The sequence below is a fragment of the Neopsephotus bourkii genome, unplaced genomic scaffold (assembly GCF_033783945.1).
Source record: "Neopsephotus bourkii isolate Nb327-2 ecotype Australia unplaced genomic scaffold, CSIRO-AGI_Nbou_v1 NB_1234, whole genome shotgun sequence".
Lineage (NCBI taxonomy): Eukaryota > Metazoa > Chordata > Aves > Psittaciformes > Psittacidae > Neopsephotus > Neopsephotus bourkii.
In genome coordinates, this window is record NW_026901719.1 from 4,480,304 (window position 1) to 4,493,436 (window position 13,133).

The following is a 13,133-nucleotide window of genomic DNA, read 5'->3' on the forward strand; positions in this document are numbered from 1 at the left end:
TCAAAATCAGAAATCCTATGTGCAAGCCATTCTTCACCTTGGAGGACTCATCTACCTCAAAGTCTTTTTCTGGGAAATAAAAAAAACCACCGCAAAACAAAACAAAAAAAACCCCACAACCAAACTAAACCAAACAACTGAACAATATAAAAGAGGAAAACCCATAACGATTGCTTGAACAAAGTCAATTACTTGAATCTGTTACAAATACCACCTTGGTCAAAATCTGCTTCAAGGAGACTGAAAACATGGCTGTTTAAATCAAACTTGCTTGTTCTTAACATACTGCAGAAAAAAAGCCCTTGAGGTGGAAAAGGAAGACTGTTGTGATGAAACATGGTTTGGGTAACACATTTTCTCTTACTGTGCAACTGAATTTCTTTTCAATAGCAGCTGAACCTGTGCATGTCCATTAGAACTGTCAAATAGATGTGTAATTATATTTACACACACACATACACACACAGAGCACCCACAGAGTTAACAGGAATGAAAAATCTGAGCAGTAGAAGTTTACAGATAGTGAGAAAACCATGAAATGCCTCTACAGTGCTGGAATGTGAGGCATGCACTGCTCCACCATGGCAAAATTAAAAGGAAATTAAAAAGACTACAACAGTAAGGGTAATGCCATAGAGTAGCAGACTGAAATAATAATAACACAGTGGTTAGGAAGGACAAGATCAGTGGATGGATTACAGTGACTAGAACAGTTATAAACAAGACACGATGGTATTGAGATTCTCTGAAATACCATTGAGGGAATCAGCAGGAGCAGTAGAGGTCACAGGGTCTGGAGGAAGGGTGTTGGCAGCTAAACCTAGAACAGGGGGTGGGGTATTTTCTGATTCACCTACACAGCAGAGAAATCAGAGCAAAAAGAGGTGAAAGAAATTATTGAATAAATTGGGGGAGCTGGAATTCAGCATAAACTGCATCACAAAGACAAACCGGTTTCCTTCTCAAAGTATAAAAGACTTGTTTTATTACCATATATAATTTCCTGGCTTTTTTGATGGCATACTGTGAAAACTATGATGGGAAATTGAGTATGCCATTTAAGTATATTTACACACCATTTAAATATGTCATATTTCATCACTATCTAAACATGTAACTTTTTCCTCCTATAACATCAGTTTATTCAAACCTGACAAATTTAAATAAACTATATGATTTCAACAAAAAAAGGCATCTTTTTGTAATATAAAAGCAGTACATGACTGATTATGTAGCAAAAAGAATTTGTTTGGAAGCCAAATCAAGAAGAGCAGCAACAAAAAGTATGTGGGGGGAAAAACACTAAACTATTTTAAACTGCACATGCTGCACAGTCATCTAGAATTTCCTGCCAGGCTTTTAGAAGTACAAAACAAAAAGAAGATCATCTTTTGCAAGGCTCAGTCAACACTCTTGTGAATATTATATTTGCTAACCGGGTACATGGGAAGACAATGCAGGAGAAGAGAAAATATGGAAGAGTGCATAAATTTTAATTGTAGCATTTAGCATTCTCCAAACAGATTCTAGTTACTCTATCAAAACGAGCAGCATTCCTAAAGTTAGGAGTTACCCTTTTCCCCAGAAAGTATTAGGGAGAGGAAACATTTACAAGCAATTACAAAGCATTTATTCACACCCCAGGGCAGTAGCCCCTACAATACCACCCTAACTATAAAATGAATCATCCTTACTATCTCCACAACCTCATGCATTTTGCACTTCAAGATCTGCAATGCAGGCAGCCTGTTTCACTTACCATCTCTCCCTCCTGAGCCTGCAGCTAGTGCTCCTCCCCACGACCATCGCTTCTGCTTCTGTTCCAGTTGCTGGCTGCGTTCAAGGGATCGACGCATCATGGCTTCTAAACGTTCCTGGTTATATTGGTGCAAAATCAGAAACCAAATCTGAATCAGTTCTTTGGGGGCTTTTTTTTTTTCCTCCGCCTGAAACCATACTAAAAATACGCAGTTCCCCTGTTGCTCCACACATGCTGATTACAGAAACTTGCTTGCAACATAAGAAAAAGGGCTTGATAAAGAAGGTACCAGCATGCTACCTACCTCCAGATATGTGTATCCTTTGTCTGCAAGCCACTGAGGTCACTACAGAGGCCTAAGTAAATAACACAGGTTGCATCACTGCCTAGCATCTGCTCCTGCTGGTGAGGCTGCTGCTGTGCTCCGGACTTAATTTGTATAAGAATAATGCTCGACAAGCATTAACTCCTTCTTGTCTATGCAGACCTCAGGAATTTTTCCCCATCCCTTCCTGAGCACAGCTAAATTGCTGCAATGCCAGTGGCTCCTCCTAGCCACACAGATAGATGATCACTTCAAACCCAAAGTAGGTTACTTTGCAAGGATGCCTAATTTATTTATTTATTTTTACGAAAAGTCTCCTTTCTTCCGCTACATTCTTCACAGTCAAGGCATGCAAGAGCTTCTGATTTATTTTATTCTCCCCTAGTGTATTTATTCGTACACACCCAGATTGTGTTGTTCCAAAATTTACTTTTTCCTGCTCTACAACCATGTTCTTCTCCATGGCTTGATGAGGTAGGATTTTCAGATGGGGAAGAAGACAATTTCTTTCCTTCCCCAAATCCTGCTTTTAACTACCTTTAACTTAGAGCTACACAGTCGTCTTACTCCCTTCTGCACTACCTCCCAATTCTCACTCAAAGACCTCCATGCAAGTTTTGTTCCTGCTTCCTTCTGCTAGTTTCTCAGTGTTTTGTTTTTTTTTTGCTGTGGTGCTGATCTCTGCACCTTCTCCTTCTTTCAAGCTGGTAAAAAGTGGTTCTCCCCTACCACCGTTCCATTACTTACCAGCCTATTCCTTTCCTTCTCTCAGCACCTCATTCACATCTAGCAACCTCTTCACCTTCACATTTTAGCAGCCCTACCCCTACCATTAAAGGTGAGTCTATTCTTGCTGCCACCAACTCCTGCCCCAATGGTTTTTAACCCTTCAATCCTATTAGTATTTTTGATCCTATTACTTACTACCTTTGCTACGTCCTTCTGGTCTAGTATAAAACTCCTATCAGACTGTTGATCCTGCAGGCTTCTGTGACTACATCATATACACTTCAATTTTCATCAATCCCCTGCTCTGTGTCCAATATCTTTTGGTAGGTCAGATCAACTGTGTGGAAAACCTCTCCTGCATCTCCTGCCAGATTACTTTCTCTCACCAATTCATGACTTCGGTCTAGGTTTACTAATCTGCTTCCCTGAAATGTTTTACCTCAAAATTTCAGTCTTTGATCAAGCATGTCTCATTAAGTCTCTGTACTGATGTTGAACCTGTTATCTCTGATGGAGCAACTTCCACAGATCAGACCCTAACATCAGGCACCCCCAGTAATTACCACGGCTGGAACTTCTATGCATGTACCTGTAAACTTCCTGGGGCTCTGGCTATGGTCAACGGCTTTCTACAGCAGCAGATGCCCTCTCATCATCTTCTGCTTATCTGCAATGTATTTCTGTCTCTTCAACATCTTTGAAGAACCTCTTCTACTTCCATGATTTCCAGTGATTTGTTTCTGGCTTCATTTTTTCTACCTCATCCAATCCTACTATCAGTTATCCATCCATTTCAACAGCAAGCCGTTACCTTTTGTCTTGAAGCTCTCTTATCTTAATTTTACTATAAATAACTTGTACCACAAAGAATTCCATTATACTACCCTCTATAGAAACCATGAAAAAAGGCAATTCTTGCATACCCTTTCTATCATTCTCAGCTCTCCTGTCCCTGTTAGCTTTGAGCCAGGTGACCCAACCTGCTCTTACAATTTCTGCTGTCATCTCCAGAAACAAAACCTTTAGATCAATGTGTTGTGAACTCTCACTTTAGTTTTGTCTCCTTTCTAGGTCTTTAGCTCACATTCTACCAGGTAACATCATTCAAAGACCACTTGAAAGCAGACAGCTGCTTGCCCACCCTCACTCCCCCTTTTCCCCCACCTCCTTCTGTTTGGTCAGTGCCATCAGTATCCAGGCACACAAATGCGCACTCTGCTTCCTTCATCCTCCTTTTTCTCCTACAGAGCAAATGCATGAAGGAGCACAAAGCACACGCACAGCCTCTTCTGCAAAAGCACAGAAAACCCCCACGGTTTTGAACACTCTATCACTTCTGTCCATGCCTTGGGTATGACAAGAAAGCAATCTTTCAGTCTCTGAATCTGAAGTCACTCCCCTCTGATACAGTTTGCTGCAGTCTGTCTTCTTTTACTACTTGAGGATGCAATTTTCACATTTAAAACCTGCATACGCTTTTTGCTTTTAAATTCCCACCTCCCAACATTAATGTAATTCTGATTGAGTCCCTTTTCTGTACCCAACTCTTTCCAAACCTCAACTGTTTCATCACCAGTTTTTCTCTGCAGACTGCTTCATCACTTTCTTCTGCTATGCATCTTGCCCAAGTATACCTTTCTACCCACACTCTTTTCAAAGGAAAAATCACCCTCCCATTTCTCTTATTAAAGTGCACACTTATATTGAATCTTTCTTTCCATATCTATATGAATATCATTATACATTAATCAAAAAAGACAAGATGAAAGCAGTCAAGTTTCAACCATCCAGGCGAGTTACATTTATGGGTTTTTTTTTTAATGCTGCTTGCAGCAAGGACCAGCAATATTATGTAGTTTGCAAACCACAGAATACACTTACACCACCTACTATGAAAGAGCTGTTTTAAGAATAAAATGCACGATGAAATAGGTTAAGGAAATTAAACTGTTTTTCATACAAATTTGAAAGCCTATGCTACCTACAATCTGAGGCTGAAATCTTCAATTACATGATGTGGAAAGGATCATTCATTTTCATTTGCAAAGAGCCTTTCATTAAAGCACTATAGGACATAATTATTAAACACCATTAAACCCTGCAGATATGGCTGAGATAAAGAACAATATAAAGGCCATCTTTCACAAAGAAAGGATAGGTATTTAAAAAACATTTTAAGTTAGCACAAAACTAAAAAGCCAAAGAAAACAATAAGACACATAGAAGCACAGCATAAACAACTCATACATGAATAATTAGGTCCATGATGAAAATTGAACAAGACAAAGGATTCCTTCATCAGCAAACCCTTCCTGTCTGTGTTATAAACTAAGTACTTTCTTAGAAGCGTAACAAACTATGCATGTGATCCTCATTTGGGAACTTTGACAGCTATAGACAGAACAAATAATCTCTACACTAAATAGGAAGCTTCTGCAAAAACCTTTGCACGTAGGTTAAATTAAGAATTAGTTAAACCATAAAGAGAGAGCCACCTACTGCTAGTATCTAAAATATACATGTTACTTTCCAAAATCCATAGTTATTCATCCAGGTTTTCCTCAGACTAAGCAACAGAACACAAACTTGCACTGTCTGAATTAAAACAAAAGAAACAACAACCAACCACCCCCCAACCAACGCAAAACCCAAGAGTGAAGATACCAGTAATTTGACTGATGTACTTTCTTTTTTTCTGTGTAAAATACAATGCAGGTGTGAAAACAAGTGAAAAATTAATTTTACAAGTACTACGGCTTAAAATAATTTGTGCAAATAATTATAAACCCATCTACCTTATACCTTAAATACAAACATCCTTTCCTCTTCACTGTAGATATTGATAATCACTGTATGCAAGTAGCTCACTGTTAGCTAATATTATCCATTGGCTCTTTCACATAGGAACAAAAGAGTTCTGCTATGTTCTATTTAAATAACACATTGAAAAGCAATATAGAATTTTAAATTTATCTACCCTTCCGAATAGAATTTCTGCTCTCAACCAATTACAATTACAGGTGTGTACTAAGCATGTGTGCAAATAACAACATAGAACAATGAATATACCATACATAAAGGTATGTGGGAAGCTGCAGCAGCAAGTAACAGTGGGAGGAGCAGAGGACCATCAGTGTCGTAATGAGGACTAAACTCTTCTCCTGACATCCACTGCACATTAAATTGAGAGACCTCTTGCACAGAAATCTCAGTCTGTAGCAAAATTTCTGTGCAACTGAATGCCACTCAGTATAAGAGTTGCCAAAATAGGTTTGGAAAGCAATTACTAGTTCCATATATTATAACTCAAAGTTAATTACCTTTTGAAACATAGCAAGTAATTTATGCTATAACCTCTTGGGAGTTTTTAACTCTCTTGTGTTTAAGTGCATACTCTTTACAAACGCAACAAATAGTGCATGTGCAACAAAACAATCTTTCCAGTAAGCAAGTTTACTGGCCAGGGTACCACCACTCCCCCTTTTCCTCACCACTCCCCTACCCCCTTCTTCATGTGTGGGAAATACAGGTTTGAAGCTCTTCCAGTAAAGGTCTCAAATGTCCAGAATGACTCATGAGCAGTGAGTAACTTGCAACGCTCAGGGAACTGCAACCTCATCACCATCCTTTCTCAGAACTCCACTGCTACTACGCATACAAGGTTTGAGGGGCTCATCGGAAGACCTGAGGGTGAGAGGAGGGGTGAATGGGGAGGACTTGACAGACCCATTAGTAGAACCCAAGTGGAATTTGAGAAATGAGGAAATGACAAGTAATCACAAAAAGAAGAAGGGAAGCCAGGAAGTGGTGATGTCTCCTGTTCCCAGTTTCCTTCTTCCCTCATCTTCCCCTGTTCTACAGATTATTCCCCTTTGTACCCTCCCCTCCTTCAGAGACTCCTGGATTTTATTTCACAACAGGTCTAATCCATCCCCAAACACTCTTCTCCTGCTCACATAACCTTCTCTCAGGTTCTTAGGGGGAAGGAGAAGGAGGAAATGGAAGGGAAAGGAGCCAGGGCAGGGCTGCCTTGGTTCCCAACTTAAACTGTTTTGTACAGTTTAAGCTTGAAGGACCAGCTCAGTAAGTAGAGCTAGGAGCCGTGCTCATATTACGACCAAACACTTGGAGGCAGCACTTCTCTCACTATATAGAGAAGTCTCCCATCACATATACAGAGTTTTGGGGAGCTACAACAGGTTTGCTGATGCCCGGGAGAAACATCACCGTGTGCTCAGCCCCTTATATCCATCTCTGGTCAAGTGCAGGAGGCTACTACAGGAGGTGGGGTCCCCACTGAACAAACTCTTTGGGCCTAACGTGGCACAGCCTCTCATGTCTGACAACCCTGCTCTTATTTCTCCAGCGCAGGCAAACCATGTAGGCAGGGAAAGCATGCAGTTACTCAGTCTTCCTACACCTCTCCCTCTCCCTGTCTGCCCTGACGCAAATTTTGAAGACTGTTTTTGTACTTGCCATTTCCCTTACAACCCCAATAAAGGGGATTGCTCTTGCCTAGCTGCAAAAGGTTATGACAGCAGAATACATTAGTGAAGGAGCACAATAGGTCATTGACATTACCACAAAAGGAAACACCTACCCTTTGTTTCTGATTTTGCCATTTTTCTGACCAAAATTTGAAACAAACCATACGACAAAACATTTAAAAAATGCATTCTTGGCTATTATGCAGAACCCACAACCAGTATGTTATAGTTGAAAGACAAACGACAAGATACAATCTCATCAGGTTAAAGTGAAAAATCAATTAAAAAAAAGTTCAATGGAGAGAAGTATGTTATTTTGATCTCTTGCAGAAGAGTTTTTTATCTTTTGCAAAGATATTCTGGTCAAAAGATGGAGGGGCACACATAAAGGAAAAGCAAGAACTGCAAATTTCTAGAGGCCTTTTTATCTAGAAACTAGAGAAATATCTTCTTTTGGCTATTCTCTTTACACCACTGCCCTCTTTCCCAAGAAACATTAATTCTTTATCAGTGCTAGCATTTTCTACAGAAAGTCATGTGGAGAGACACACACTGTATTCAGAGATCTGCATCAGAAATTGGACTCACTGGAGCAAAAAAGAACCTTAAATGATCTCAGCAGGGAGAGTAGAAGAAGGGAACAAAGATGCTTTAAAAGATATATGCGTAATTCTGTTCTGTGCTAGATTTTTAAGCCTAAATTCTTCACTGCTTGCAGTAAGAATTTCTGATTTTAAGTCACTGAGGAAAAACAAAACCACACATTTTCATAAACATTATTTCAGTTTCAGGGACAGTAAACAAAACACTAAGAAAAATCTTTCCCTTTTATGGAAACACTCATCTTTAAAACGTATCTTCTGGATAGCTGGTGCTTTATCATCTGACACTTAAAGTCCCAGATACGTTAGCATAAATACATTGACTATTGTGTAAGATCAGACAAAAACAAGAGACAAAAAAAACCCCTCTGTAAAGTGTTGTGATGTACAAGCAGCAGTAAAGTACTTCTAGCTGTGGTGGCATGTGTCTGAGGTTCCCAAAGTAATGTCCACATGCCTCTGGGCCAATAAATAAATGAAAATCAACATTTAATGCATGTCAATATTCAGCCATGTCTAGCGCTACCATATAGACTTCCCTGCTATACATCTCCCAATGATCCTTACCTCCTCCTCTTTAAGCTTTTGTCTCCTTTTTTCTTCAACAGCTGCTCTCTTCTGCTCCTCCCTCTGCCTCTGCTCCTCCAATCTTTTCCATCGCTCCTCCATTTGCTTTTCATATTGAAGTTTGGCTCTTCTCTCCTTCTCCAGTATCTGCTGTTCCCTAGCAGCTTAGGCAGAGCAAAAGGTACATTTCACTTTATGCAAATTTTCTCCTGCTTTAAAATTACGACTTTACATAACACTGTAAACAGCAAATGCAAGTACACGTAGTTTTAGTCCACTAAGGTAAAAAACAAAGTGCACAGAAGTGCTGGAATGATTAGTAAATCTAAGTGATTTGCTCAGTAAATGAACAGGGAAGCCTTTGGTCCACAAGGTGAGTTTGTGCCCCTTACCTATATAAAAACAGTGTACAGAATAATTAACAACTAGGTTTTGGTTATGTTTCAAATCCCTCTGTAGCTTAAAGCCAAATTCTTTTTTCAAACATAACACATGCTGCCAGTAGGTTTTAAAGCGAATCAGTTAAACATGTTGAAACAAAAGCCCTTGGACTTTCTTTAAAACTGTGCTTCCCTTTATGGGGCTGCCTTCAAAATAAACACACGAAAACAACTATGTTAAATTTTCTATAAAGCTTTGAAAATGCACCATTCTGTCTCTGTCTGTAATTTGGTGCTACATAGTTATTCACTTCTGTCTGTTTGCAGGAAAAAATTACTTCTGTTATTGAGGGTTTGCCCAGTTTATTCCAACTAGTGGAGTCATGATCTTCTTGAGACATTAGCTTGTTACAGAAATTCAGACCGTAACATTACATACAGGACTGTTGCTCCAGTTTTGCACAGGAAAAGTAGTAGTAGAAGTTAATGTGGCAAATCAAGAGTAAAAAAATCCACTTCTTATGCAAGTGTATTCCATTAAAAGGCAAAGAGGAGTTCAGTAAGCATGCCTAAAAACACAAAAGCCTGTAATGTCACACGTACAGCCAGAATTAAAAGTGGAATATTCTTACTGTTGCCAGGCTAAGAACTTGGGCACGTTTTTAGGAAGGGAAAGCCAGAATTGACAGTGTTTATACAAGAGCTAGTCCTTCATCCTGCACACCTATTCAGTCTCAGTTTGCCTCTTCAGTTTGTTTCCCTGTACAGAAAATTTTCTTCCTTCTACTTCTCTCAGGATCTTTCCATCATAGAATCATAGGATGGTTACGGTTAGAAAGGACCTTAAGATCATCAAGTTCCAACCCCCATGCCATGGGCAGGGACACCTCGCTCTAAATCATATCATCCAAGGCCTCATCCAACCTGGCCTTGAACACCGCCAGGGATGGAGCATTCACAACCTCCCTGGGCAACCCATTCCAGTGCCTCACCACCCTAACAGGAAAGAATTTCCTCCTTATATCCAATCTAAACTTCCCCTGTTTCAGTTTTAACCCATTACCCTATGTCCTATCACTACAGTCCCTAATGAAGAGTCTCTCCCCAGCATCCCTATAGGCCCCCTTCAGATACTGGAAGGCTCCTATGAGGTCTCCATGCAGCCTTCTCTTCTCCAGGCTGAACAGCCCCAACTTTCTCAGCCGATCTTCATATGGGAGGTGCTCCAGTCCCTGATCATCTTCATGGCCCTCCTCTGGACTTGTTCCAACAGTTCCATGTCCTTTTTATGTTGAGGAAACCAGAACTGCACACAATACTCCAGCTGAGGTCTCACAAGAGCAGAATAAAGGGGCAGGACCACCTCCCTTGACCTGCTGGTCACGCTCCTTTTGATGCAGCCCAGGATACGGTTGGCTTTCTGGGCTGCAAGCGCACACTGAAGCTGGCTCGTGTTCATTTCCTCATCGACTAGCACCACCAAGTCCTTCTCCGCCGGGCTGCTCTGAATCTCTTCTCTGCCCAACCTGTAGCTGTGCCTGGGATTGCTCCGACCCAGGTGTAGGACCTTGCACTTGGCATGGTTAAACTTCATGAGGTTGGCATCAGCCCACCTCACAAGCGTGTCAAGGTCCCTCTGGATGGCATTCCTTCCCTCCAGCGTATCAACCGAACCACACAGCTTGGTGTCATCGGCAAACTTGCTGAGGGCAAGAGCCGTCCTAGGCTCTTGCCCAGCCATCTGAATTCCCTATAGTTACATCAGCCTTTTTTCACTTAGCTCCTGCCCCTGGGCTCTTTAACCACAGCTGTGACCTTCAGTCACTCTTAGCCCCACTCCACCCTCAAAATCCTTGGTTTAAAGCTAGAGTGCCTCCAACACCAGATCCTTCTCCAAAAGTTGCTGGATCCTCCTAAAATACATCTTCCCTGCATCCAACCTGCTTTATAGAACACCTTCTACTTTTTTATTGTTAGAAATACAGTTGTTTATACTGTCTTTCCCTTTTGTCTTGTAAGAATTCCCTATTCCCCCCTTCCCCAGGATAGGGCAGCATGAGAGGGGTGTCAGGGCTGCAGGCATGCCTAGACTTGTAGGTATGAAGAATCACATTTGTTAACAGATAAAGAGTTACATCAGAGATGGTGGAAGACAAGTGACCAGTCACTAAGTGTGACACAGGCCACATCAGGTAGAGCAGGTGAAAACAGCAGGCTGGAGTTGATAAAACCCAAAAATAAAGCGAGGTGTCCAGAGATTTGTGCTAAGATTACCTTCTAAGTAAGTAGGTGAAACCTGGAAGTGATTCTGGACAGAGAAGGAAACCATTCTGTCATCATGGACATACATACAACTCTTGTTCTTTAATGTAGGGATACTAAATCCCTGAGTAATGAATTTTGTCTCTGGTGAAAAGGTTATTCTATATTGCTGCAAAGTACCTGCTGGCTGCATAAAGATCTGTTCTGCTTTTTTTTTCTGAACTTCTAAAAGAAAGGTGCCACAGACAAACTGTGCCCAAATTCCAGAGCTTCTAGAAACGGTTGCAACTCTAAAATTTCCAGAAGGTACATATGATGTCTGTAGAGAGGAAGGGCAGCCAATACGTTCCAAATCCCCTGAGCCAACCGCTCCCAGATTCTCCAGCTTTCAGTTTCCCCTCTCATTTTTTCTTCTGTTTTTTAATTCAAATCCTTTTCAATCTACTCATCATGTCATTTTCTTGGGAACCAGCAAAGAAGGGTTAATCGAGAGTACAGAAGAAAGAGTCCGCACTGAGTATGTGTGGAAGAGAGGTAAGCTACAACTCAGGCTGGTGCATGTCCCACGTAGACAGAACTTCTGGAGAGATGAAGTACTAAACACCAGCAGTTTTTCACATCAATTACTAAAATGAATCTTGCTTACCAAGCCCACAGGTACTAAAAAATGTCTTGTCACTGGTCTCAAGCCTCATGTTTTGTCAAGAAACAGTCAACAGTGTGTTTGGTTATTTACTGCAAGAAACCCAGTATTTTGCTATGATTCCTTCCACAGGTGTCCGTGCTGGCTTTTAGTTGGCATTTCCTCCAAATATATGCCTAGCTTGAATTTTACAAAATCATAAAACACTGACAGTTCCTTCTGAAATGTATTGTCAGGTGACATCCAGGACGGTGCTACTGGCCTTTCTTGTTATTACCATGAGCAAAGTGAAGGTAGCTGTTCAACATTTTTAACATATGTATATATGAAAAGTCCAAAACAACGCTGAACAGTTAAGTTAATTCATGTATATATGAAATTAACTGTGTACACTCACAATCTCCCTTTATATGTATATATATCTATATTTAAAAAAATATTTTTTATATATATATATATACACATATATATTGCAATTTCCTCAACATTTCCCTGGAGGTATTAGTATATTAAAAAAAAAAAAAAAAAAAAAAGACTTATTTTAAAACCTCTGAAATCAATGCTTATGTTATACAGAAAGTTAATTCATATTTTTTAGTTTTCTTTAAATATTAACCATTTAAAAACCTACAGAAAATTACCTGTTTTATACTATACTGAACAACTCCATGGTCTTTTATCATGGCTAAAACCTAATAGATAGTTTCACCAAATCGTTCTACATATCATCCTGAGTTATTCACGGCTTATTTAGTGTTTTTACATATCAGAATCCTAACAATCAATATCTTGCATGTAATTTAAAAGTAGTAATGTAAGTGATAAAGACTAGCAAAAGAATAAAAAACAATGCTTAAAATTCAGAACAGAAAAAATGTCATGTTAGTAAATTAAGCCTATTAATACAGATGCATAAATAATACATACACCTCCTGCCATCTTACCGAGGTATTTCTCCCTTTCTTCTCTTCTCTCCTTTGCCAGTCTCTGTCTTTCATCAGTTTTCAGAAATCCATCAAAGGCTGAAGTCAGAAAGAAGGAAAATAAAAAAAAAAAAAGGTATTAAAAAAGTGTTAGTAAAACTAAAGAAGCATCCAAAAGAACTTAAAAAAGTCCACCAAAAATAAGTTGTATCTTCGGCATTTAACAACTCCAACAACAAAAACTATTTTGCACTTAACAAGCTGGGATTTAGATACATATTGAGCACAGTCTCCTTCCTTCCTGCCTACCTACTGATGAACTCCAAGCGCAGTTCCTCAGTATAAATGCCTGACTCCTCTTCTCAGAGCACACAACCATGCTGTCAGTGCTTTTATAAAACTTTCTTTGGAAAAAAATGTTAGGATGCAATTAACATGTATTAATCTTTGTTAATA

The 13,133-nt window shown here is 39.8% G+C and overlaps 1 protein-coding gene across 6 annotated transcripts in view; it reads right to left on the minus strand.

Moving 5' to 3' along the window:
* The window catches only part of MAP7D2 (MAP7 domain containing 2), a 76,667-nt gene that overhangs the window by 23,327 nt on the left and 40,207 nt on the right, over nt 1-13,133 (minus strand). For 2 of the 6 annotated variants that reach the window (XM_061364540.1, XM_061364541.1), the window contains exons 2-5: nt 12,699-12,776; nt 8,470-8,633; nt 1,760-1,874; nt 755-853 (exon numbers count right to left, since the gene is read on the minus strand). In XM_061364540.1, the coding sequence (XP_061220524.1) occupies nt 755-853; nt 1,760-1,874; nt 8,470-8,633; nt 12,699-12,776 (456 nt within the window). Of the gene's footprint in view, nt 1-754; nt 854-1,759; nt 1,875-2,063; nt 2,301-8,469; nt 8,634-12,698; nt 12,777-13,133 lie in introns of those variants that run through there. The other 4 variants (XM_061364542.1, XM_061364543.1, XM_061364544.1 and 1 more) reach the window with 3 other exon arrangements.